This window comes from Pongo abelii, chromosome 14 (assembly GCF_028885655.2).
Source record: "Pongo abelii isolate AG06213 chromosome 14, NHGRI_mPonAbe1-v2.0_pri, whole genome shotgun sequence".
Classification (NCBI taxonomy): Eukaryota; Metazoa; Chordata; class Mammalia; order Primates; family Hominidae; genus Pongo; species Pongo abelii.
The window spans coordinates 62,268,473-62,292,007 of record NC_071999.2 but is presented as its reverse complement, the minus strand read 5'-3'; the positions used below and the strand labels follow the sequence as shown (position 1 = coordinate 62,292,007).

Sequence of the window (23,535 nt, the reverse complement as noted above, 5' to 3'; positions counted from 1 at the left end):
TGCAGCCCTCGGGGTTGGGCGCAGGGTCCTATTAGACTGAGACTGAGGGAGGTAGAGGAGGAGAAAGTTCCCTGGTGGGAGAGAAATTTACAAGAGAAAGCGAGACGCAGTGTGGACAGCCCTTGGAGAAGAGACTGCGGCCTTGGTAGCCCGCCCGTTCATTCAGACGGAGGTGGACCAAGAACCTGCTCTGAATGGGAAGACGCGGAGCTTGGCTTGCGCACATCGGGTTGAAGGAGCTTTTGAGTTGCCCGGTGAGGTTGTCAAACGGCCTTTTGTAAAACGAGTCGAGCTCAGAGAGAGACGGCGATGGGGCTGGAGATGCGTGTGAGGCACACACCACCGTCTTTTATTGCTGTGGGTGCACACACGGGCGGAGGAAGACAGCAGGAAAGACACCAGGACACTGGAGGGGAACCCACAGTGGGTTAGTTGGTTGGTTTGCCTTCTTGTTTATTAGAGAGACGGGTCCTCGCTCTGTAGCCCAGGCTGGAGTGCAGTGGCGCGTTCTCGGCTCACTGCGGCTACTTGGGAGGCTGAGACAGGAGAATGAGTTCAAGTGATTCTCCTGTCTCAGCCTCCGCAGTAGCTGGACTACAGGTGCGCGCCACCACATCGGGAAAATTTCTGTATTTTTTGGAGAGATGAGGTTTCGCTGTGTGCCCAGGCTTGTTTGGAACTCCCGAGCTGAAGAGATCCTGCCCGCTCAACCTCCCGAGTAGCTGGGACCACAGGGGCAAGCCACCATGCCCGGCTAATTATTCTTCTGGTTTGTGTTTTTCGTTGAGTTCAGGTTTTGCTATGTGTTGTCGTAACTTACCTTTTCTGTCCCAAGACCCCATCCAGGGTACCACATTACAATGAGTCATGGTTCCCCTTGGCTGCCACAGTTTCTCACACTGGCCTTGTTTTTGTTGACCTTGACACTTTGAATACTGGTCAGATGTATTTTAGGATGTCCTCTCCTGAAGTTCGTCTGATCTGACTGGAATTATATGTTTTTGTAAGGAAGATTGCAGAGGGAAAGTGCCGTTCCCATCCCATCCTGTCTAGACTAGGCACCATCAGCAGGGCTTGTCACTGCTGCTATTAGTCCTGGTCACCTGGCTGGGGCAGTGTTGATTAGGTTTCTCCACCATCAAGTGATTTTCCCAACTCTTTCTCTACTGTATTGTTTGGAAGTCACTACCTGTAGCCTATACTTTAAAAAAGGGAAGTTATACTTTATCTCCTTGCAGGGGAATAGCTACCTAAATTATCTGGAGTTCTCCTGGGTGGAGGATTTGCCTATTCTTCCCCATGTGTTTATTTATTTAATCATTCATTTATATCAGTATGGACTTATGGACGTCTATTGTATACTTTGGTTTATAATCCCATACTTCAGGGGATGAATGATTTAATAATTGAACTAATTATTTTGTTAAATATTTAACTTAAATATTCAATTACTTATTATTTAGTGAGTTACTTTGTCACTCAAAGTTTCCACCTTTGGCCACCGGGAGCTCCTTTAGTTGGCTTCTGTGTCCTTTTGTCAACCTCCCATCACTGCAGCTTTTGGTTTTGTTTGGTTTTGGGCTGCTCCTTTCTCCCTGGCACCACAGGATGCTCCACGCTTATTTGCCTATTCTCATCCTTATTGGGGTTTCCTGTGCTCACTGACCACACCCATAGATTCTTTTATGAAGGTTCCATTCAACCCTTTTATCTTTCTTATTGGGTAACTTTTTTTTTTCTTTTTTTCTTTTCTTTTTTTTTTTTCCAATTTGAGACAAACTTTTCCTCTTGTCACTCAGGCTGCAGTGCCATAGCATGACCTCGGATCACTGCAATGGGGCAATCTTGGCTTCCTGCAACCTCCGCCTCCTGGCTTCAAAGGATTCTCCTGCCTCAGCCTCCTGAGTAGCTGGGACTATAGTGGCCCACCACCATGCCTGGCTAATTTTTCTATTTTTATTAGGCTGAGGCATGAGGATCGCTTCAACCCCGGGAATGGAGGTCTCGGTGAGCTGAAGCCACTCACTGCACTCCAGCCTGGGTGAAAGAGTGAGACTCTGTTTGAAAATCAATCAAGAAATGAATGAATAAATAAAGCAAGAGAAATTACCAAGGGATCTTGGAGCCTGCCTGGAGTCTGAGCTACTTAGCAAGCTGATGTGGGAGGATCACCTGAGCTGAGGAGGTTCAGGCTGCACTCAGCTGTGATTGCACCACTGCACTCCAGCCTGGGTGACTGAATGAGACCCTGTCTTACTCCACGTACAGATGTTTAATGAAGCACTTCGGTGGTAGAAATATCCTGGAAGCGGCGTATCAGCGGACCGTCACCTGCATAGTGTAAAACCTGTGCATCTTTCAGACAGATATACAGCAAGAAGATAGTGGCACATGTGTGTAGGATGACTGTGAGGGTGCTTTCTGGCTTAAGGATGACAGACCCCAAAGGCAAGCCAAGAAGCAGCTCCCGCTGCACAGTGCTCATTGTGATCCATGCCACGCTTCAACACAAAGTCACCTGTTCCTACTTTGGAGACGCACGTGCTCCACAGAGGCGCTGGTCCTGACCACACCCGCGTTACCCGCCTGGACCCTATAGTCACTTCAGCATGACCCCTGGCACATGGCATGCCAGGTGTTTTTAAACTCGAGCCACAAACGATGCTCTTCTTGTATGTGTTTGTTGGTGTAAACTTATGTGATTATGGGGAGAGATGCAATATGAATGGAGAACAGAGACCGTAGACACTATTTTTCTACCTTTTTTTCTGCTTTTAGTAAACACATTTTATATTTGTGATTGGTGAAATTTTAGTAAAAGAACTGTAGTATAAAGCAAGTCTTAAGAGAAAGGTTTATTTAAAAGGATTGAATGCACAAGAAAACAATCTTTGATGTAAAAAGTTATCTTTATTTTATTTGGACATTTACAAACGAGTGAAAATCAGCTAATAAAAGCCTACTGAATAGAACACAAAATACAAAAATTCGTAATACACCTTTTGTCACTCTGAAAAGATGGGAACTACCTCAACTTAAACATCTATGAGAAACTTGCAGCAAACATCTTGGTTAATGGTGAAACATTTAAAATATTCCCCTTAAAGTCAGGAGGAAGCCAAGGATGCTGCCGTGGAATTGCCGATTCCTTATTCAGCGGTTTCAGTGAGTCATGCACTCTCCTTGTTTCTGTTAACCCCCCTAACACCTTTTGTTTGATTCATCAAATTTTCTTTGATCCCCTTTTTCCTCAATCTCTTTGATTCCAATTCTCTTAGTGGTTCCCAACGGGTACCTACATTGAGACTTAAAAATGTGTCAGAGTCTAGAGTTTCATTGCTCTTCTACTCAGCCACTATATCGTCTCCAGGCATGAGAGAAGAACTTTAGCAACTTCTAGCTCCTTGTGAATTTTCCCATGCCCCACATGCCTATATCAATGTCTTCTGGAATTTTAATTCTAGGTCATCAATCTTTTTTCCAGAATCATACTTATCTAGACTTAATAATACAGTTTCCTAATTTCCCTGGTTACTGACTGTGGCTGCAACCCACTTCTCCCAAGTTGTCTGGTTTGGCTTTTTCCTGGCTGAAAAACATGACTTGTACTTTCACTGTGCATAACAGTTCCATTCCAATCGCCTTGTACAGAAAGGGGGTTTAGCCGCTTGCAGGTTATAAGTTGTGTAGTCTAAGTTCAGGGGAAGCTCAGGCTTCGGGTCCAGTCTGAGTAGGATTCTGCCTTTTCCTCCCTTTTCTGGCTGCCATTCCTCCCTTCATGTGGCCGTGACCTTGAGCGGAAACTGCCTGCCTCCTTCTCTCCCCAACAATTTTTTGATTGCTCATAGAACACTAGATTCAGAGTGATTTCCCTCTGGAAGCTCGGAGGATATTGCACCATTGCTTTCCATAGTCATCCATGCTGGCAGGCAAAGTCTAAGGTCACCCTACTTCTGCTTTCCTTGTAGGTCTCAGCTCTCAGGCAGCTTTTGGGATGTTCTCTTCACCATACTTCACACTCTCAACGGGTGTTATTCTTATATCCTGCTCAGGATTCATAGATTTCTTCCATTGGGAGAAACCATTGGCCATGATTTCTTTGTATTTTGCTGTCATACACATGTTCTGGCTCTCTCGGGAGAGCTCCATGTTAGATGACCTCTGGTCCTCAGGATGACTGTTCTTTCACACTGTCCGTCTCTCTCTTGCCTAAGCACCTAGTTTTTGCTGATTCGTTCCTCAGTCCTGTCTATTCTGTGATGCAAACCATCAACATAACTTTGGATTCCAACAACGTTGTTTTTCATTCCAAGTATCTCTAATTGGCTTTTACTATGAGCACAAGAAGATTAGGGGGGCCGCTGGCTTATTTGAACAAGCATTGAGGGACTCCGTGCATGTGTAACTTTGACAGAAGGTGCAAAGCAGAGACAAGAGGGGCATTGGAAGCAGACGGACTACTGTCAGGATCCTGGGAGGAGGGTGTGGATACTCCATTCTGACTACACAAGGTGAGGGCTCCGGTTGGGTTTGGAGGGGAGGAGTGGAGCAGAACTGGGGCTGGGGGGAAAGTCCAGGTGGGAGAAAGGGGGGCTGGGAACAACGTGGGTGGCAAATAGAGGTCAGCATGCAATGTCGGTGAAGAACACTGGGACCCCCTGCACATAGGTGCCGTGGGGGGTTTCAATGACTTGTAAAACAGCTGGGTCGCCCAGAGCCCTAAACCCGACGCAGTGATAGAGGGTCAACGTGGGCTGCCCGGCGACAGCCTGAGGCTCAGAAGCGGGGGGCGGCTCCTGAAGCCCCAGCTCAGGTGGCGCCACGTCGGGGCCAGGGCCTTCCTGCACAGTTCCAGGCAGATGACCTGTTTCAGAAAGAGAGAAGGCTGCGGTCTCCCTGATTTCCGGTTCCCCCTGGTGGCCTGGCTCTCCATGGTGGTCCAGTTGGATGTGCACGTCCGATCCCATCAAGCGTTGTGCCCCCCGTCGCGGGCCAGCGTCCCTGCGGGGCCCACCGCCTCTGCCACGGCCTCGCCCTGCAGGCCGGCTTCCTCCCCGGCGCCGGCCTCTCTCTGCCGGACGAGCTGACTCTGTGGGAGCTGGGGGCTGCCATCTGAAGGGTGTCACGTAAGCAATGGGTTTTGCGGGTTGGGCTGGGTGTGCGGGCTCATCTGCTTCCACGGAGTCTTCAGGGTCCACAACAGAGCAGCCTGGCTCTCTAGGAGGCCCACCGGAGGCTAAAAGAGAAGCAGAGTGTGAGCAGAGAGAGATAGAAGGAATTTTACCCATCAATCAGTTATAGGATACTTTTAGGAATAAATACTCAGAGGAAATAGGGATCATTGATGCTAAAATTATGAGAGAAGAAACAAAACTCTCCACGGAAATTTGAGAATGAAGTGGAGAAGATCTCCCAGAGAAGAAAGCAAAAATCTAAAATGATGGAAAGAAGGATAAAGTATAAGAAAATTAGAGGTATATTGTCACTGAGACAGATCACCATAAAATTTCAGAGTGCTGATGACAGAAGATTCCAAAAGATTCTAGAGAGAGGGAGAAAGAGAAAGGAATGGTGACATGGAAAGGGCCAGGATTCCACGTCCCAAAAATCAGACATCTCAAAAGCGGCAGTCAAATCTAGAACATAACAGAAAGTGACTTCAAAATTTCAAGGGAAATGAATTTCCCACCTAAAATTTCATAGCCAACCAAAGTTTCACTGAAGAATCTGGGAGGGTAGAATGAAGATGTTTCAGATAAGCAAGATCTTAAATGATTTCCTTTCAATGGATGCTCTATTTTTTTGCATCTATGAAGCTAGATAAGATTAAAAGATTTAGGACACTCAGTGTAGGAAGGGAAATGGTTTGGAGAACAATGTGGCAATAGCCATAAAATTCCAATTCCTCCAGAAAAGAACAAGGTGGAAGTACTGGTTTATTACAGGTCAAGATGTAGCGTGAGGACTTGCTCCACTACAGAGAAACAGTAAAACAAAACTACACAAAACAAAACAAGAACAAGAACAACAACAAGAAATCTCAGATTTGGGAAATGGGATACAATTGAAAAGAGGGAAGGGAATTTCCCAGACGACGTGGAAGCTGGGAGCTGACTTATAACAACCGGCCCAGGTTGAGGCAGGCCATGAGAAGGTGAAACAGAGAGTGCTTGTTTGAGTTTGAATTTAAACAATTGGGGAAGAATTGGGGAACAAACGAGATTCAAAAGAGAGTGTCGGGCGTTTGATGTACCTTGATTAGGGGCCATGGTGCGAAGCCGCTTGGAAGGCCTTGGTTCCTCCATGAGCAATCTGCCGGAGGGGCTGGGGAGAAAAACGAGAGAGAACGGATTTAGGAAGACGGGGGTGACAAGGCAGGGGGGTGGACATGGCCTTTCTAGGGAAATTAGGATTCTGTCCCCACCTGCACCCATCCAAGCTCTATCCACCCCTCAGGGACACCAAGACACACACCTGATCTTCCTACAGCTGGCTCCGGAGATCTGAAAATTAGGAGACTCTTCGACGAAGAGAGGCCTGAGGAGCTGGAGGTGTCCACAGGTTCACCGCTGTAGCTCTGAGGTCGTCCTCTGGCAGGCAGGCAGGCAGGCAGGCAGGCAGGCAGGCAGGCAGGGAGGCAGGCAGGGAGGCAGGCAGGGAGGCAGGCAGGCAGGCAGGAGCGCGCAGCTGGTTCTGGCTGCGAGCCCAGCAGAGAGCCGACTGCTGGAGGCCGAGCGCGGTCCCTCTTATATGGCAGCAAGGCAATCATGTAAGGGAAGGGCGTCGTCAGAGGGGGGCCCGCTGGGGCGGGCCTGGCTGGGCTTGCGAGGTGCATTGGGCCAGTCCCCTGCCAGTCAAATGGGGCCCTGCTGAGATGCCGCCATTTCTAGAAGTCAGTGGTTGATTGATTAATCTAATCATTGAGGAAAAAACTGCAGAGCGACCTTTAAGTGCCAGCAAAAGGGAGGTGTGGTGCCCTGAAAGTGGCTAATGGGAAGATTTGATTAGATTACATCTGAGCGAGGTCAAGGAAAGCATCCAAAGGCGGGATATTTGGGCTGAAAAGTGGAATACATAAAATTTGAAATGAGTCGACCTGAACCGGGTTGGGAGAGGCAGGGGAGTGAAGAAAGTGTGCCGAGGCCCGGACTGGAAGGGAGTCCGGCACGTTCTGGGAACGGACGGGAGGCCAGGGCCAAGCCCAGAGGTGGTGCGAGGTGGAGGCAGGGGCCGCGCAGGAGCTGGTCTTGTTCCAAGGCAGCGGAAACCCATGGAACGGTGTCCTGCAGTGGGTTCACATTTCAAAAACGACCAGCCTGGCTGTGAAGGAGAGCCAGCCCAGGGTCCACAGAATAAGTCAGGAGAGGCAAGAAGGCTATTGCAGCCCTCGGGGTTGGGCGCAGGGTCCTATTAGACTGAGACTGAGGGAGGTAGAGGAGGAGAAAGTTCCCTGGTGGGAGAGAAATTTACAAGAGAAAGCGAGACGCAGTGTGGACAGCCCTTGGAGAAGAGACTGCGGCCTTGGTAGCCCGCCCGTTCATTCAGACGGAGGTGGACCAAGAACCTGCTCTGAATGGGAAGACGCGGAGCTTGGCTTGCGCACATCGGGTTGAAGGAGCTTTTGAGTTGCCCGGTGAGGTTGTCAAACGGCCTTTTGTAAAACGAGTCGAGCTCAGAGAGAGACGGCGATGGGGCTGGAGATGCGTGTGAGGCACACACCACCGTCTTTTATTGCTGTGGGTGCACACACGGGCGGAGGAAGACAGCAGGAAAGACACCAGGACACTGGAGGGGAACCCACAGTGGGTTAGTTGGTTGGTTTGCCTTCTTGTTTATTAGAGAGACGGGTCCTCGCTCTGTAGCCCAGGCTGGAGTGCAGTGGCGCGTTCTCGGCTCACTGCGGCTACTTGGGAGGCTGAGACAGGAGAATGAGTTCAAGTGATTCTCCTGTCTCAGCCTCCGCAGTAGCTGGACTACAGGTGCGCGCCACCACATCGGGAAAATTTCTGTATTTTTTGGAGAGATGAGGTTTCGCTGTGTGCCCAGGCTTGTTTGGAACTCCCGAGCTCAAGAGATCCTGCCCGCTCAACCTCCCGAGTAGCTGGGACCACAGGGGCAAGCCACCATGCCCGGCTAATTATTCTTCTGGTTTGTGTTTTTCGTTGAGTTTAGGTTTTGCTATGTGTTGTCGTAACTTACCTTTTCTGTCCCAAGACCCCATCCAGGGTACCACGTTACAATGAGTCATGGTTCCCCTTGGCTGCCACAGTTTCTCACACTGGCCTTGTTTTTGTTGACCTTGACGCTTTGAATACTGGTCAGATGTATTTTAGGATGTCCTCTCCTGAAGTTCGTCTGATCTGACTGGAATTATATGTTTTTGTAAGGAAGATTGCAGAGGGAAAGTGCCGTTCCCATCCCATCCTGTCTAGACTAGGCACCATCAGCAGGGCTTGTCACTGCTGCTATTAGTCCTGGTCACCTGGCTGGGGCAGTGTTGATTAGGTTTCTCCACCATCAAGTGATTTTCCCAACTCTTTCTCTACTGTATTGTTTGGAAGTCACTACCTGTAGCCTATACTTTAAAAAAGGGAAGTTATACTTTATCTCCTTGCAGGGGAATAGCTACCTAAATTATCTGGAGTTCTCCTGGGTGGAGGATTTGCCTATTCTTCCCCATGTGTTTATTTATTTAATCATTCATTTATATCAGTATGGACTTATGGACGTCTATTGTATACTTTGGTTTATAATCCCATACTTCAGGGGATGAATGATTTAATAATTGAACTAATTATTTTGTTAAATATTTAACTTAAATATTCAATTACTTATTATTTAGTGAGTTACTTTGTCACTCAAAGTTTCCACCTTTGGCCACCGGGAGCTCCTTTAGTTGGCTTCTGTGTCCTTTTGTCAACCTCCCATCACTGCAGCTTTTGGTTTTGTTTGGTTTTGGGCTGCTCCTTTCTCCCTGGCACCACAGGATGCTCCACGCTTATTTGCCTATTCTCATCCTTATTGGGGTTTCCTGTGCTCACTGACCACACCCATAGATTCTTTTATGAAGGTTCCATTCAACCCTTTTATCTTTCTTATTGGGTAACTTTTTTTTTTCTTTTTTTCTTTTCTTTTTTTTTTCTCCAATTTGAGACAAACTTTTCCTCTTGTCACTCAGGCTGCAGTGCCGTAGCATGACCTCGGATCACTGCAATGGGGCAATCTTGGCTTCCTGCAACCTCCGCCTCCTGGCTTCAAAGGATTCTCCTGCCTCAGCCTCCTGAGTAGCTGGGACTATAGTGGCCCACCACCATGCCTGGCTAATTTTTCTATTTTTATTAGGCTGAGGCATGAGGATCGCTTCAACCCCGGGAATGGAGGTCTCGGTGAGCTGAAGCCACTCACTGCACTCCAGCCTGGGTGAAAGAGTGAGACTCTGTTTGAAAATCAATCAAGAAATGAATGAATAAATAAAGCAAGAGAAATTACCAAGGGATCTTGGAGCCTGCCTGGAGTCTGAGCTACTTAGCAAGCTGATGTGGGAGGATCACCTGAGCTGAGGAGGTTCAGGCTGCACTCAGCTGTGATTGCACCACTGCACTCCAGCCTGGGTGACTGAATGAGACCCTGTCTTACTCCACGTACAGATGTTTAATGAAGCACTTCGGTGGTAGAAATATCCTGGAAGCGGCGTATCAGCGGACCGTCACCTGCATAGTGTAAAACCTGTGCATCTTTCAGACAGATATACAGCAAGAAGATAGTGGCACATGTGTGTAGGATGACTGTGAGGGTGCTTTCTGGCTTAAGGATGACAGACCCCAAAGGCAAGCCAAGAAGCAGCTCCCGCTGCACAGTGCTCATTGTGATCCATGCCACGCTTCAACACAAAGTCACCTGTTCCTACTTTGGAGACGCACGTGCTCCACAGAGGCGCTGGTCCTGACCACACCCGCGTTACCCGCCTGGACCCTATAGTCACTTCAGCATGACCCCTGGCACATGGCATGCCAGGTGTTTTTAAACTCGAGCCACAAACGATGCTCTTCTTGTATGTGTTTGTTGGTGTAAACTTATGTGATTATGGGGAGAGATGCAATATGAATGGAGAACAGAGACCGTAGACACTATCTTTCTACCTTTTTTTCTGCTTTTAGTAAACACATTTTATATTTGTGATTGGTGAAATTTTAGTAAAAGAACTGTAGTATAAAGCAAGTCTTAAGAGAAAGGTTTATTTAAAAGGATTGAATGCACAAGAAAACAATCTTTGATGTAAAAAGTTATTTTTATTTTATTTGGACATTTACAAACGAGTGAAAATCAGCTAATAAAAGCCTACTGAATAGAACACAAAATACAAAAATTCGTAATACACCTTTTGTCACTCTGAAAAGATGGGAACTACCTCAACTTAAACATCTATGAGAAACTTGCAGCAAACATCTTGGTTAATGGTGAAACATTTAAAATATTCCCCTTAAAGTCAGGAGGAAGCCAAGGATGCTGCCGTGGAATTGCCGATTCCTTATTCAGCGGTTTCAGTGAGTCATGCACTCTCCTTGTTTCTGTTAACCCCCCTAACACCTTTTGTTTGATTCATCAAATTTTCTTTGATCCCCTTTTTCCTCAATCTCTTTGATTCCAATTCTCTTAGTGGTTCCCAACGGGTACCTACATTGAGACTTAAAAATGTGTCAGAGTCTAGAGTTTCATTGCTCTTCTATTCAGCCACTACATCGTCTCCAGGCATGAGAGAAGAACTTTAGCAACTTCTAGCTCCTTGTGAATTTTCCCATGCCCCACATGCCTATATCAATGTCTTCTGGAATTTTAATTCTAGGTCATCAATCTTTTTTCCAGAATCATACTTATCTAGACTTAATAATACAGTTTCCTAATTTCCCTGGTTACTGACTGTGGCTGCATCCCACTTCTCCCAAGTTGTCTGGTTTGGCTTTTTCCTGGCTGAAAAACATGACTTGTACTTTCACTGTGCATAACAGTTCCATTCCAATCGCCTTGTACAGAAAGGGGGTTTAGCCGCTTGCAGGTTATAAGTTGTGTAGTCTAAGTTCAGGGGAAGCTCAGGCTTCGGGTCCAGTCTGAGTAGGATTCTGCCTTTTCCTCCCTTTTCTGGCTGCCATTCCTCCCTTCATGTGGCCGTGACCTTGAGCGGAAACTGCCTGCCTCCTTCTCTCCCCAACAATTTCTTTGATTGCTCATAGAACACTAGATTCAGAGTGATTTCCCTCTGGAATCTCTGAGGATATTGCACCATTGCTTTCCATAGTCATCCATGCTGGCAGGCAAAGTCTAAGGTCACCCTACTTCTGCTTTCCTTGTAGGTCTCAGCTCTCAGGCAGCTTTTGGGATGTTCTCTTCACCATACTTCACACTCTCAACGGGTGTTATTCTTGTATCCTGCTCAGGATTCATAGATTTCTTCCATTGGGAGAAACCATTGGCCATGATTTCTTTGTATTTTGCTGTCATACACATGTTCTGGCTCTCTCGGGAGAGCTCCATGTTAGATGACCTCCGGTCCTCACGATGACTGTTCTTTCACACTGTCCGTCTCTCTCTTGCCTAAGCACCTAGTTTTTGCTGATTCGTTCCTCAGTCCTGTCTATTCTGTGATGCAAACCATCAACATAACTTTGGATTCCAACAACTTTGTTTTTCATTCCAAGCATCTCTAATTGGCTTTTACTATGAGCACAAGAAGATTAGGGGGGCCGCTGGCTTATTTGAACAAGCATTGAGGGACTCCGTGCATGTGTAACTTTGACAGAAGGTGCAAAGCAGAGACAAGAGGGGCATTGGAAGCAGACGGACTACTGTCAGGATCCTGGGAGGAGGGTGTGGATACTCCATTCTGACTACACAAGGTGAGGGCTCCGGTTGGGTTTGGAGGGGAGGAGTGGAGCAGAACTGGGGCTGGGGGGAAAGTCCAGGTGGGAGAAAGGGGGGCTGGGAACAACGTGGGTGGCAAATAGAGGTCAGCATGCAATGTCGGTGAAGAACACTGGGACCCCCTGCACATAGGTGCCGTGGGGGGTTTCAATGACTTGTAAAACAGCTGGGTCGCCCAGAGCCCTAAACCCGACGCAGTGATAGAGGGTCAACGTGGGCTGCCCGGCGACAGCCTGAGGCTCAGAAGCGGGGGGCGGCTCCTGAAGCCCCAGCTCAGGTGGCGCCACGTCGGGGCCAGGGCCTTCCTGCACAGTTCCAGGCAGATGACCTGTTTCAGAAAGAGAGAAGGCTGCGGTCTCCCTGATTTCCGGTTCCCCCTGGTGGCCTGGCTCTCCATGGTGGTCCAGTTGGATGTGCACGTCCGATCCCATCAAGCGTTGTGCCCCCTGTCGCGGGCCAGCGTCCCTGCGGGGCCCACCGCCTCTGCCACGGCCTCGCCCTGCAGGCCGGCTTCCTCCCCGGCGCCGGCCTCTCTCTGCCGGACGAGCTGACTCTGTGGGAGCTGGGGGCTGCCATCTGAAGGGTGTCACGTAAGCAATGGGTTTTGCGGGTTGGGCTGGGTGTGCGGGCTCATCTGCTTCCACGGAGTCTTCAGGGTCCACAGCAGAGCAGCCTGGCTCTCTAGGAGGCCCACCGGAGGCTAAAAGAGAAGCAGAGTGTGAGCAGAGAGAGATAGAAGGAATTTTACCCATCAATCAGTTATAGGATACTTTTAGGAATAAATACTCAGAGGAAATAGGGATCATTGATGCTAAAATTATGAGAGAAGAAACAAAACTCTCCACGGAAATTTGAGAATGAAGTGGAGAAGATCTCCCAGAGAAGAAAGCAAAAATCTAAAATGATGGAAAGAAGGATAAAGTATAAGAAAATTAGAGGTATATTGTCACTGAGACAGATCACCATAAAATTTCAGAGTGCTGATGACAGAAGATTCCAAAAGATTCTAGAGAGAGGGAGAAAGAGAAAGGAATGGTGACATGGAAAGGGCCAGGATTCCACGTCCCAAAAATCAGACATCTCAAAAGCGGCAGTCAAATCTAGAACATAACAGAAAGTGACTTCAAAATTTCAAGGGAAATGAATTTCCCACCTAAAATTTCATAGCCAACCAAAGTTTCACTGAAGAATCTGGGAGGGTAGAATGAAGATGTTTCAGATAAGCAAGATCTTAAATGATTTCCTTTCAATGGATGCTCTATTTTTTTGCATCTATGAAGCTAGATAAGATTAAAAGATTTAGGACACTCAGTGTAGGAAGGGAAATGGTTTGGAGAACAATGTGGCAATAGCCATAAAATTCCAATTCCTCCAGAAAAGAACAAGGTGGAAGTACTGGTTTATTACAGGTCAAGATGTAGCGTGAGGACTTGCTCCACTACAGAGAAACAGTAAAACAAAACTACACAAAACAAAACAAGAACAAGAACAACAACAAGAAATCTCAGATTTGGGAAATGGGATACAATTGAAAAGAGGGAAGGGAATTTCCCAGACGACGTGGAAGCTGGGAGCTGACTTATAACAACCGGCCCAGGTTGAGGCAGGCCATGAGAAGGTGAAACAGAGAGTGCTTGTTTGAGTTTGAATTTAAACAATTGGGGAAGAATTGGGGAACAAACGAGATTCAAAAGAGAGTGTCGGGCGTTTGATGTACCTTGATTAGGGGCCATGGTGCGAAGCCGCTTGGAAGGCCTTGGTTCCTCCATGAGCAATCTGCCGGAGGGGCTGGGGAGAAAAACGAGAGAGAACGGATTTAGGAAGACGGGGGTGACAAGGCAGGGGGGTGGACATGGCCTTTCTAGGGAAATTAGGATTCTGTCCCCACCTGCACCCATCCAAGCTCTATCCACCCCTCAGGGACACCAAGACACACACCTGATCTTCCTACAGCTGGCTCCGGAGATCTGAAAATTAGGAGACTCTTCGACGAAGAGAGGCCTGAGGAGCTGGAGGTGTCCACAGGTTCACCGCTGTAGCTCTGAGGTCGTCCTCCGGCAGGCAGGCAGGCAGGCAGGCAGGCAGGCAGGCAGGCAGGGAGGCAGGCAGGGAGGCAGGCAGGGAGGCAGGCAGGCAGGCAGGAGCGCGCAGCTGGTTCTGGCTGCGAGCCCAGCAGAGAGCCGACTGCTGGAGGCCGAGCGCGGTCCCTCTTATATGGCAGCAAGGCAATCATGTAAGGGAAGGGCGTCGTCAGAGGGGGGCCCGCTGGGGCGGGCCTGGCTGGGCTTGCGAGGTGCATTGGGCCAGTCCCCTGCCAGTCAAATGGGGCCCTGCTGAGATGCCGCCATTTCTAGAAGTCAGTGGTTGATTGATTAATCTAATCATTGAGGAAAAAACTGCAGAGCGACCTTTAAGTGCCAGCAAAAGGGAGGTGTGGTGCCCTGAAAGTGGCTAATGGGAAGATTTGATTAGATTACATCTGAGCGAGGTCAAGGAAAGCATCCAAAGGCGGGATATTTGGGCTGAAAAGTGGAATACATAAAATTTGAAATGAGTCGACCTGAACCGGGTTGGGAGAGGCAGGGGAGTGAAGAAAGTGTGCCGAGGCCCGGACTGGAAGGGAGTCCGGCACGTTCTGGGAACGGACGGGAGGCCAGGGCCAAGCCCAGAGGTGGTGCGAGGTGGAGGCAGGGGCCGCGCAGGAGCTGGTCTTGTTCCAAGGCAGCGGAAACCCATGGAACGGTGTCCTGCAGTGGGTTCACATTTCAAAAACGACCAGCCTGGCTGTGAAGGAGAGCCAACCCAGGGTCCACAGAATAAGTCAGGAGAGGCAAGAAGGCTATTGCAGCCCTCGGGGTTGGGCGCAGGGTCCTATTAGACTGAGACTGAGGGAGGTAGAGGAGGAGAAAGTTCCCTGGTGGGAGAGAAATTTACAAGAGAAAGCGAGACGCAGTGTGGACAGCCCTTGGAGAAGAGACTGCGGCCTTGGTAGCCCGCCCGTTCATTCAGACGGAGGTGGACCAAGAACCTGCTCTGAATGGGAAGACGCGGAGCTTGGCTTGCGCACATCGGGTTGAAGGAGCTTTTGAGTTGCCCGGTGAGGTTGTCAAACGGCCTTTTGTAAAACGAGTCGAGCTCAGAGAGAGACGGCGATGGGGCTGGAGATGCGTGTGAGGCACACACCACCGTCTTTTATTGCTGTGGGTGCACACACGGGCGGAGGAAGACAGCAGGAAAGACACCAGGACACTGGAGGGGAACCCACAGTGGGTTAGTTGGTTGGTTTGCCTTCTTGTTTATTAGAGAGACGGGTCCTCGCTCTGTAGCCCAGGCTGGAGTGCAGTGGCGCGTTCTCGGCTCACTGCGGCTACTTGGGAGGCTGAGACAGGAGAATGAGTTCAAGTGATTCTCCTGTCTCAGCCTCCGCAGTAGCTGGACTACAGGTGCGCGCCACCACATCGGGAAAATTTCTGTATTTTTTGGAGAGATGAGGTTTCGCTGTGTGCCCAGGCTTGTTTGGAACTCCCGAGCTCAAGAGATCCTGCCCGCTCAACCTCCCGAGTAGCTGGGACCACAGGGGCAAGCCACCATGCCCGGCTAATTATTCTTCTGGTTTGTGTTTTTCGTTGAGTTTAGGTTTTGCTATGTGTTGTCGTAACTTACCTTTTCTGTCCCAAGACCCCATCCAGGGTACCACATTACAATGAGTCATGGTTCCCCTTGGCTGCCACAGTTTCTCACACTGGCCTTGTTTTTGTTGACCTTGACACTTTGAATACTGGTCAGATGTATTTTAGGATGTCCTCTCCTGAAGTTCGTCTGATCTGACTGGAATTATATGTTTTTGTAAGGAAGATTGCAGAGGGAAAGTGCCGTTCCCATCCCATCCTGTCTAGACTAGGCACCATCAGCAGGGCTTGTCACTGCTGCTATTAGTCCTGGTCACCTGGCTGGGGCAGTGTTGATTAGGTTTCTCCACCATCAAGTGATTTTCCCAACTCTTTCTCTACTGTATTGTTTGGAAGTCACTACCTGTAGCCTATACTTTAAAAAAGGGAAGTTATACTTTATCTCCTTGCAGGGGAATAGCTACCTAAATTATCTGGAGTTCTCCTGGGTGGAGGATTTGCCTATTCTTCCCCATGTGTTTATTTATTTAATCATTCATTTATATCAGTATGGACTTATGGACGTCTATTGTATACTTTGGTTTATAATCCCATACTTCAGGGGATGAATGATTTAATAATTGAACTAATTATTTTGTTAAATATTTAACTTAAATATTCAATTACTTATTATTTAGTGAGTTACTTTGTCACTCAAAGTTTCCACCTTTGGCCACCGGGAGCTCCTTTAGTTGGCTTCTGTGTCCTTTTGTCAACCTCCCATCACTGCAGCTTTTGGTTTTGTTTGGTTTTGGGCTGCTCCTTTCTCCCTGGCACCACAGGATGCTCCACGCTTATTTGCCTATTCTCATCCTTATTGGGGTTTCCTGTGCTCACTGACCACACCCATAGATTCTTTTATGAAGGTTCCATTCAACCCTTTTATCTTTCTTATTGGGTAACTTTTTTTTTTCTTTTTTTCTTTTCTTTTTTTTTTCTCCAATTTGAGACAAACTTTTCCTCTTGTCACTCAGGCTGCAGTGCCGTAGCATGACCTCGGATCACTGCAATGGGGCAATCTTGGCTTCCTGCAACCTCCGCCTCCTGGCTTCAAAGGATTCTCCTGCCTCAGCCTCCTGAGTAGCTGGGACTATAGTGGCCCACCACCATGCCTGGCTAATTTTTCTATTTTTATTAGGCTGAGGCATGAGGATCGCGCTTCAACCCCGGGAATGGAGGTCTCGGTGAGCTGAAGCCACTCACTGCACTCCAGCCTGGGTGAAAGAGTGAGACTCTGTTTGAAAATCAATCAAGAAATGAATGAATAAATAAAGCAAGAGAAATTACCAAGGGATCTTGGAGCCTGCCTGGAGTCTGAGCTACTTAGCAAGCTGATGTGGGAGGATCACCTGAGCTGAGGAGGTTCAGGCTGCACTCAGCTGTGATTGCACCACTGCACTCCAGCCTGGGTGACTGAATGAGACCCTGTCTTACTCCACGTACAGATGTTTAATGAAGCACTTCGGTGGTAGAAATATCCTGGAAGCGGCGTATCAGCGGACCGTCACCTGCATAGTGTAAAACCTGTGCATCTTTCAGACAGATATACAGCAAGAAGATAGTGGCACATGTGTGTAGGATGACTGTGAGGGTGCTTTCTGGCTTAAGGATGACAGACCCCAAAGGCAAGCCAAGAAGCAGCTCCCGCTGCACAGTGCTCATTGTGATCCATGCCACGCTTCAACACAAAGTCACCTGTTCCTACTTTGGAGACGCACGTGCTCCACAGAGGCGCTGGTCCTGACCACACCCGCGTTACCCGCCTGGACCCTATAGTCACTTCAGCATGACCCCTGGCACATGGCATGCCAGGTGTTTTTAAACTCGAGCCACAAACGATGCTCTTCTTGTATGTGTTTGTTGGTGTAAACTTATGTGATTATGGGGAGAGATGCAATATGAATGGAGAACAGAGACCGTAGACACTATCTTTCTACCTTTTTTTCTGCTTTTAGTAAACACATTTTATATTTGTGATTGGTGAAATTTTAGTAAAAGAACTGTAGTATAAAGCAAGTCTTAAGAGAAAGGTTTATTTAAAAGGATTGAATGCACAAGAAAACAATCTTTGATGTAAAAAGTTATTTTTATTTTATTTGGACATTTACAAACGAGTGAAAATCAGCTAATAAAAGCCTACTGAATAGAACACAAAATACAAAAATTCGTAATACACCTTTTGTCACTCTGAAAAGATGGGAACTACCTCAACTTAAACATCTATGAGAAACTTGCAGCAAACATCTTGGTTAATGGTGAAACATTTAAAATATTCCCCTTAAAGTCAGGAGGAAGCCAAGGATGCTGCCGTGGAATTGCCGATTCCTTATTCAGCGGTTTCAGTGAGTCATGCACTCTCCTTGTTTCTGTTAACCCCCCTAACACCTTTTGTTTGATTCATCAAATTTTCTTTGATCCCCTTTTTCCTCAATCTCTTTGATTCCAATTCTCTTAGTGGTTCCCAACGGGTACCTACATTGAGACTTAAAAATGTGTCAGAGTCTAGAGTTTCATTGCTCTTCTATTCAGCCACTACATCGTCTCCAGGCATGAGAGAAGAACTTTAGCAACTTCTAGCTCCTTGTGAATTTTCCCATGCCCCACATGCCTATATCAATGTCTTCTGGAATTTTAATTCTAGGTCATCAATCTTTTTTCCAGAATCATACTTATCTAGACTTAATAATACAGTTTCCTAATTTCCCTGGTTACTGACTGTGGCTGCATCCCACTTCTCCCAAGTTGTCTGGTTTGGCTTTTTCCTGGCTGAAAAACATGACTTGTACTTTCACTGTGCATAACAGTTCCATTCCAATCGCCTTGTACAGAAAGGGGGTTTAGCCGCTTGCAGGTTATAAGTTGTGTAGTCTAAGTTCAGGGGAAGCTCAGGCTTCGGGTCCAGTCTGAGTAGGATTCTGCCTTTTCCTCCCTTTTCTGGCTGCCATTCCTCCCTTCATGTGGCCGTGACCTTGAGCGGAAACTGCCTGCCTCCTTCTCTCCCCAACAATTTCTTTGATTGCTCATAGAACACTAGATTCAGAGTGATTTCCCTCTGGAATCTCTGAGGATATTGCACCATTGCTTTCCATAGTCATCCATGCTGGCAGGCAAAGTCTAAGGTCACCCTACTTCTGCTTTCCTTGTAGGTCTCAGCTCTCAGGCAGCTTTTGGGATGTTCTCTTCACCATACTTCACACTCTCAACGGGTGTTATTCTTGTATCCTGCTCAGGATTCATAGATTTCTTCCATTGGGAGAAACCATTGGCCATGATTTCTTTGTATTTTGCTGTCATACACATGTTCTGGCTCTCTCGGGAGAGCTCCATGTTAGATGACCTCCGGTCCTCACGATGACTGTTCTTTCACACTGTCCGTCTCTCTCTTGCCTAAGCACCTAGTTTTTGCTGATTCGTTCCTCAGTCCTGTCTATTCTGTGATGCAAACCATCAACATAACTTTGGATTCCAACAACTTTGTTTTTCATTCCAAGCATCTCTAATTGGCTTTTACTATGAGCACAAGAAGATTAGGGGGGCCGCTGGCTTATTTGAACAAGCATTGAGGGACTCCGTGCATGTGTAACTTTGACAGAAGGTGCAAAGCAGAGACAAGAGGGGCATTGGAAGCAGACGGACTACTGTCAGGATCCTGGGAGGAGGGTGTGGATACTCCATTCTGACTACACAAGGTGAGGGCTCCGGTTGGGTTTGGAGGGGAGGAGTGGAGCAGAACTGGGGCTGGGGGGAAAGTCCAGGTGGGAGAAAGGGGGGCTGGGAACAACGTGGGTGGCAAATAGAGGTCAGCATGCAATGTCGGTGAAGAACACTGGGACCCCCTGCACATAGGTGCCGTGGGGGGTTTCAATGACTTGTAAAACAGCTGGGTCGCCCAGAGCCCTAAACCCGACGCAGTGATAGAGGGTCAACGTGGGCTGCCCGGCGACAGCCTGAGGCTCAGAAGCGGGGGGCGGCTCCTGAAGCCCCAGCTCAGGTGGCGCCACGTCGGGGCCAGGGCCTTCCTGCACAGTTCCAGGCAGATGACCTGTTTCAGAAAGAGAGAAGGCTGCGGTCTCCCTGATTTCCGGTTCCCCCTGGTGGCCTGGCTCTCCATGGTGGTCCAGTTGGATGTGCACGTCCGATCCCATCAAGCGTTGTGCCCCCTGTCGCGGGCCAGCGTCCCTGCGGGGCCCACCGCCTCTGCCACGGCCTCGCCCTGCAGGCCGGCTTCCTCCCCGGCGCCGGCCTCTCTCTGCCGGACGAGCTGACTCTGTGGGAGCTGGGGGCTGCCATCTGAAGGGTGTCACGTAAGCAATGGGTTTTGCGGGTTGGGCTGGGTGTGCGGGCTCATCTGCTTCCACGGAGTCTTCAGGGTCCACAGCAGAGCAGCCTGGCTCTCTAGGAGGCCCACCGGAGGCTAAAAGAGAAGCAGAGTGTGAGCAGAGAGAGATAGAAGGAATTTTACCCATCAATCAGTTATAGGATACTTTTAGGAATAAATACTCAGAGGAAATAGGGATCATTGATGCTAAAATTATGAGAGAAGAAACAAAACTCTCCACGGAAATTTGAGAATGAAGTGGAGAAGATCTCCCAGAGAAGAAAGCAAAAATCTAAAATGATGGAAAGAAGGATAAAGTATAAGAAAATTAGAGGTATATTGTCACTGAGACAGATCACCATAAAATTTCAGAGTGCTGATGACAGAAGATTCCAAAAGATTCTAGAGAGAGGGAGAAAGAGAAAGGAATGGTGACATGGAAAGGGCCAGGATTCCACGTCCCAAAAATCAGACATCTCAAAAGCGGCAGTCAAATCTAGAACATAACAGAAAGTGACTTCAAAATTTCAAGGGAAATGAATTTCCCACCTAAAATTTCATAGCCAACCAAAGTTTCACTGAAGAATCTGGGAGGGTAGAATGAAGATGTTTCAGATAAGCAAGATCTTAAATGATTTCCTTTCAATGGATGCTCTATTTTTTTGCATCTATGAAGCTAGATAAGATTAAAAGATTTAGGACACTCAGTGTAGGAAGGGAAATGGTTTGGAGAACAATGTGGCAATAGCCATAAAATTCCAATTCCTCCAGAAAAGAACAAGGTGGAAGTACTGGTTTATTACAGGTCAAGATGTAGCGTGAGGACTTGCTCCACTACAGAGAAACAGTAAAACAAAACTACACAAAACAAAACAAGAACAAGAACAACAACAAGAAATCTCAGATTTGGGAAATGGGATACAATTGAAAAGAGGGAAGGGAATTTCCCAGACGACGTGGAAGCTGGGAGCTGACTTATAACAACCGGCCCAGGTTGAGGCAGGCCATGAGAAGGTGAAACAGAGAGTGCTTGTTTGAGTTTGAATTTAAACAATTGGGGAAGAATTGGGGAACAAACGAGATTCAAAAGAGAGTGTCGGGCGTTTGATGTACCTTGATTAGGGGCCATGGTGCGAAGCCGCTTGGAAGGCCTTGGTTCCTCCATGAGCAATCTGCCGGAGGGGCTGGGGAGAAAAACGAGAGAGAACGGATTTAGGAAGACGGGGGTGACAAGGCAGGGGGGTGGACATGGCCTTTCTAGGGAAATTAGGATTCTGTCCCCACCTGCACCCATCCAAGCTCTATCCACCCCTCAGGGACACCAAGACACACACCTGATCTTCCTACAGCTGGCTCCGGAGATCTGAAAATTAGGAGACTCTTCGACGAAGAGAGGCCTGAGGAGCTGGAGGTGTCCACAGGTTCACCGCTGTAGCTCTGAGGTCGTCCTCCGGCAGGCAGGCAGGCAGGCAGGCAGGCAGGCAGGCAGGCAGGGAGGCAGGCAGGGAGGCAGGCAGGCAGGCAGGAGCGCGCAGCTGGTTCTGGCTGCGAGCCCAGCAGAGAGCCGACTGCTGGAGGCCGAGCGCGGTCCCTCTTATATGGCAGCAAGGCAATCATGTAAGGGAAGGGCGTCGTCAGAGGGGGGCCTGCTGGGGCGGGCCTGGCTGGGCTTGCGAGGTGCATTGGGCCAGTCCCCTGCCAGTCAAATGGGGCCCTGCTGAGATGCCGCCATTTCTAGAAGTCAGTGGTTGATTGATTAATCTAATCATTGAGGAAAAAACTGCAGAGCGACCTTTAAGTGCCAGCAAAAGGGAGGTGTGGTGCCCTGAAAGTGGCTAATGGGAAGATTTGATTAGATTACATCTGAGCGAGGTCAAGGAAAGCATCCAAAGGCGGGACATTTGGGCTGAAAAGTGGAATACATAAAATTTGAAATGAGTCGACCTGAACCGGGTTGGGAGAGGCAGGGGAGTGAAGAAAGTGTGCCGAGGCCCGGACTGGAAGGGAGTCCGGCACGTTCTGGGAACGGACGGGAGGCCAGGGCCAAGCCCAGAGGTGGTGCGAGGTGGAGGCAGGGGCCGCGCAGGAGCTGGTCTTGTTCCAAGGCAGCGGAAACCCATGGAACGGTGTCCTGCAGTGGGTTCACATTTCAAAAACGACCAGCCTGGCTGTGAAGGAGAGCCAACCCAGGGTCCACAGAATAAGTCAGGAGAGGCAAGAAGGCTATTGCAGCCCTCGGGGTTGGGCGCAGGGTCCTATTAGACTGAGACTGAGGGAGGTAGAGGAGGAGAAAGTTCCCTGGTGGGAGAGAAATTTACAAGAGAAAGCGAGACGCAGTGTGGACAGCCCTTGGAGAAGAGACTGCGGCCTTGGTAGCCCGCCCGTTCATTCAGACGGAGGTGGACCAAGAACCTGCTCTGAATGGGAAGACGCGGAGCTTGGCTTGCGCACATCGGGTTGAAGGAGCTTTTGAGTTGCCCGGTGAGGTTGTCAAACGGCCTTTTGTAAAACGAGTCGAGCTCAGAGAGAGACGGCGATGGGGCTGGAGATGCGTGTGAGGCACACACCACCGTCTTTTATTGCTGTGGGTGCACACACGGGCGGAGGAAGACAGCAGGAAAGACACCAGGACACTGGAGGGGAACCCACAGTGGGTTAGTTGGTTGGTTTGCCTTCTTGTTTATTAGAGAGACGGGTCCTCGCTCTGTAGCCCAGGCTGGAGTGCAGTGGCGCGTTCTCGGCTCACTGCGGCTACTTGGGAGGCTGAGACAGGAGAATGAGTTCAAGTGATTCTCCTGTCTCAGCCTCCGCAGTAGCTGGACTACAGGTGCGCGCCACCACATCGGGAAAATTTCTGTATTTTTTGGAGAGATGAGGTTTCGCTGTGTGCCCAGGCTTGTTTGGAACTCCCGAGCTCAAGAGATCCTGCCCGCTCAACCTCCCGAGTAGCTGGGACCACAGGGGCAAGCCACCATGCCCGGCTAATTATTCTTCTGGTTTGTGTTTTTCGTTGAGTTCAGGTTTTGCTATGTGTTGTCGTAACTTACCTTTTCTGTCCCAAGACCCCATCCAGGGTACCACATTACAATGAGTCATGGTTCCCCTTGGCTGCCACAGTTTCTCACACTGGCCTTGTTTTTGTTGACCTTGACACTTTGAATACTGGTCAGATGTATTTTAGGATGTCCTCTCCTGAAGTTCGTCTGATCTGACTGGAATTATATGTTTTTGTAAGGAAGATTGCAGAGGGAAAGTGCCGTTCCCATCCCATCCTGTCTAGACTAGGCACCATCAGCAGGGCTTGTCACTGCTGCTATTAGTCCTGGTCACCTGGCTGGGGCAGTGTTGATTAGGTTTCTCCACCATCAAGTGATTTTCCCAACTCTTTCTCTACTGTATTGTTTGGAAGTCACTACCTGTAGCCTATACTTTAAAAAAGGGAAGTTATACTTTATCTCCTTGCAGGGGAATAGCTACCTAAATTATCTGGAGTTCTCCTGGGTGGAGGATTTGCCTATTCTTCCCCATGTGTTTATTTATTTAATCATTCATTTATATCAGCATGGACTCGTGGACGTCTATTGTATACTTTGGTTTATAATCCCATACTTCAGGGGATGAATGATTTAATAA

The 23,535-nt window shown here is 48.5% G+C and overlaps 3 protein-coding genes across 3 annotated transcripts; all 3 read right to left on the bottom strand.

The window, feature by feature from the left end:
* Positions 1 to 4,442: 4,442 nt before the first annotated feature.
* LOC134759856 (proline-rich protein 20E-like) lies at positions 4,443 to 6,305 on the bottom strand. Its single transcript, XM_063714820.1, has 2 exons — positions 6,254 to 6,305; positions 4,443 to 5,236 (listed from the first exon to the last, which is right to left on the bottom strand). The coding sequence occupies exons 1-2, from the start codon at positions 6,303 to 6,305 to the stop codon at positions 4,623 to 4,625; spliced, it is 666 nt and encodes a 221-aa protein (XP_063570890.1). The 3' UTR covers positions 4,443 to 4,622.
* Positions 6,306 to 11,903: 5,598 nt separating this feature from the next.
* On the bottom strand, positions 11,904 to 13,685 carry LOC129054527 (proline-rich protein 20E-like). The gene is made up of 2 exons (XM_054546123.2): positions 13,634 to 13,685; positions 11,904 to 12,616 (listed from the first exon to the last, which is right to left on the bottom strand). Exons 1-2 carry the CDS (start codon positions 13,683 to 13,685, stop codon positions 12,003 to 12,005), a joined length of 666 nt encoding a protein of 221 aa, XP_054402098.1. The 3' UTR covers positions 11,904 to 12,002.
* A 5,600-nt stretch (positions 13,686 to 19,285) lies between these two features.
* On the bottom strand, positions 19,286 to 21,067 carry LOC129054528 (proline-rich protein 20E-like). The gene is made up of 2 exons (XM_054546124.2): positions 21,016 to 21,067; positions 19,286 to 19,998 (listed from the first exon to the last, which is right to left on the bottom strand). Exons 1-2 carry the CDS (start codon positions 21,065 to 21,067, stop codon positions 19,385 to 19,387), a joined length of 666 nt encoding a protein of 221 aa, XP_054402099.1. The 3' UTR covers positions 19,286 to 19,384.
* Between the last annotated feature and the right edge of the window lie 2,468 nt (positions 21,068 to 23,535).

Coding starts and splice junctions, on each gene's coding strand:
- LOC129054528 (XM_054546124.2), bottom strand. CDS start 21,067: ATGGAGGAACCAAGGCCTTCCAAGCGGCTTCGCACCATGGCCCCTAAT. Junction 19,999..21,015: donor CACCATGGCCCCTAATCAAG/GTACATCAAACG, acceptor CTTCTCTTTTAG/CCTCCGGTGGGCCTCCTAGA.
- LOC134759856 (XM_063714820.1), bottom strand. CDS start 6,305: ATGGAGGAACCAAGGCCTTCCAAGCGGCTTCGCACCATGGCCCCTAAT. Junction 5,237..6,253: donor CACCATGGCCCCTAATCAAG/GTACATCAAACG, acceptor CTTCTCTTTTAG/CCTCCGGTGGGCCTCCTAGA.
- LOC129054527 (XM_054546123.2), bottom strand. CDS start 13,685: ATGGAGGAACCAAGGCCTTCCAAGCGGCTTCGCACCATGGCCCCTAAT. Junction 12,617..13,633: donor CACCATGGCCCCTAATCAAG/GTACATCAAACG, acceptor CTTCTCTTTTAG/CCTCCGGTGGGCCTCCTAGA.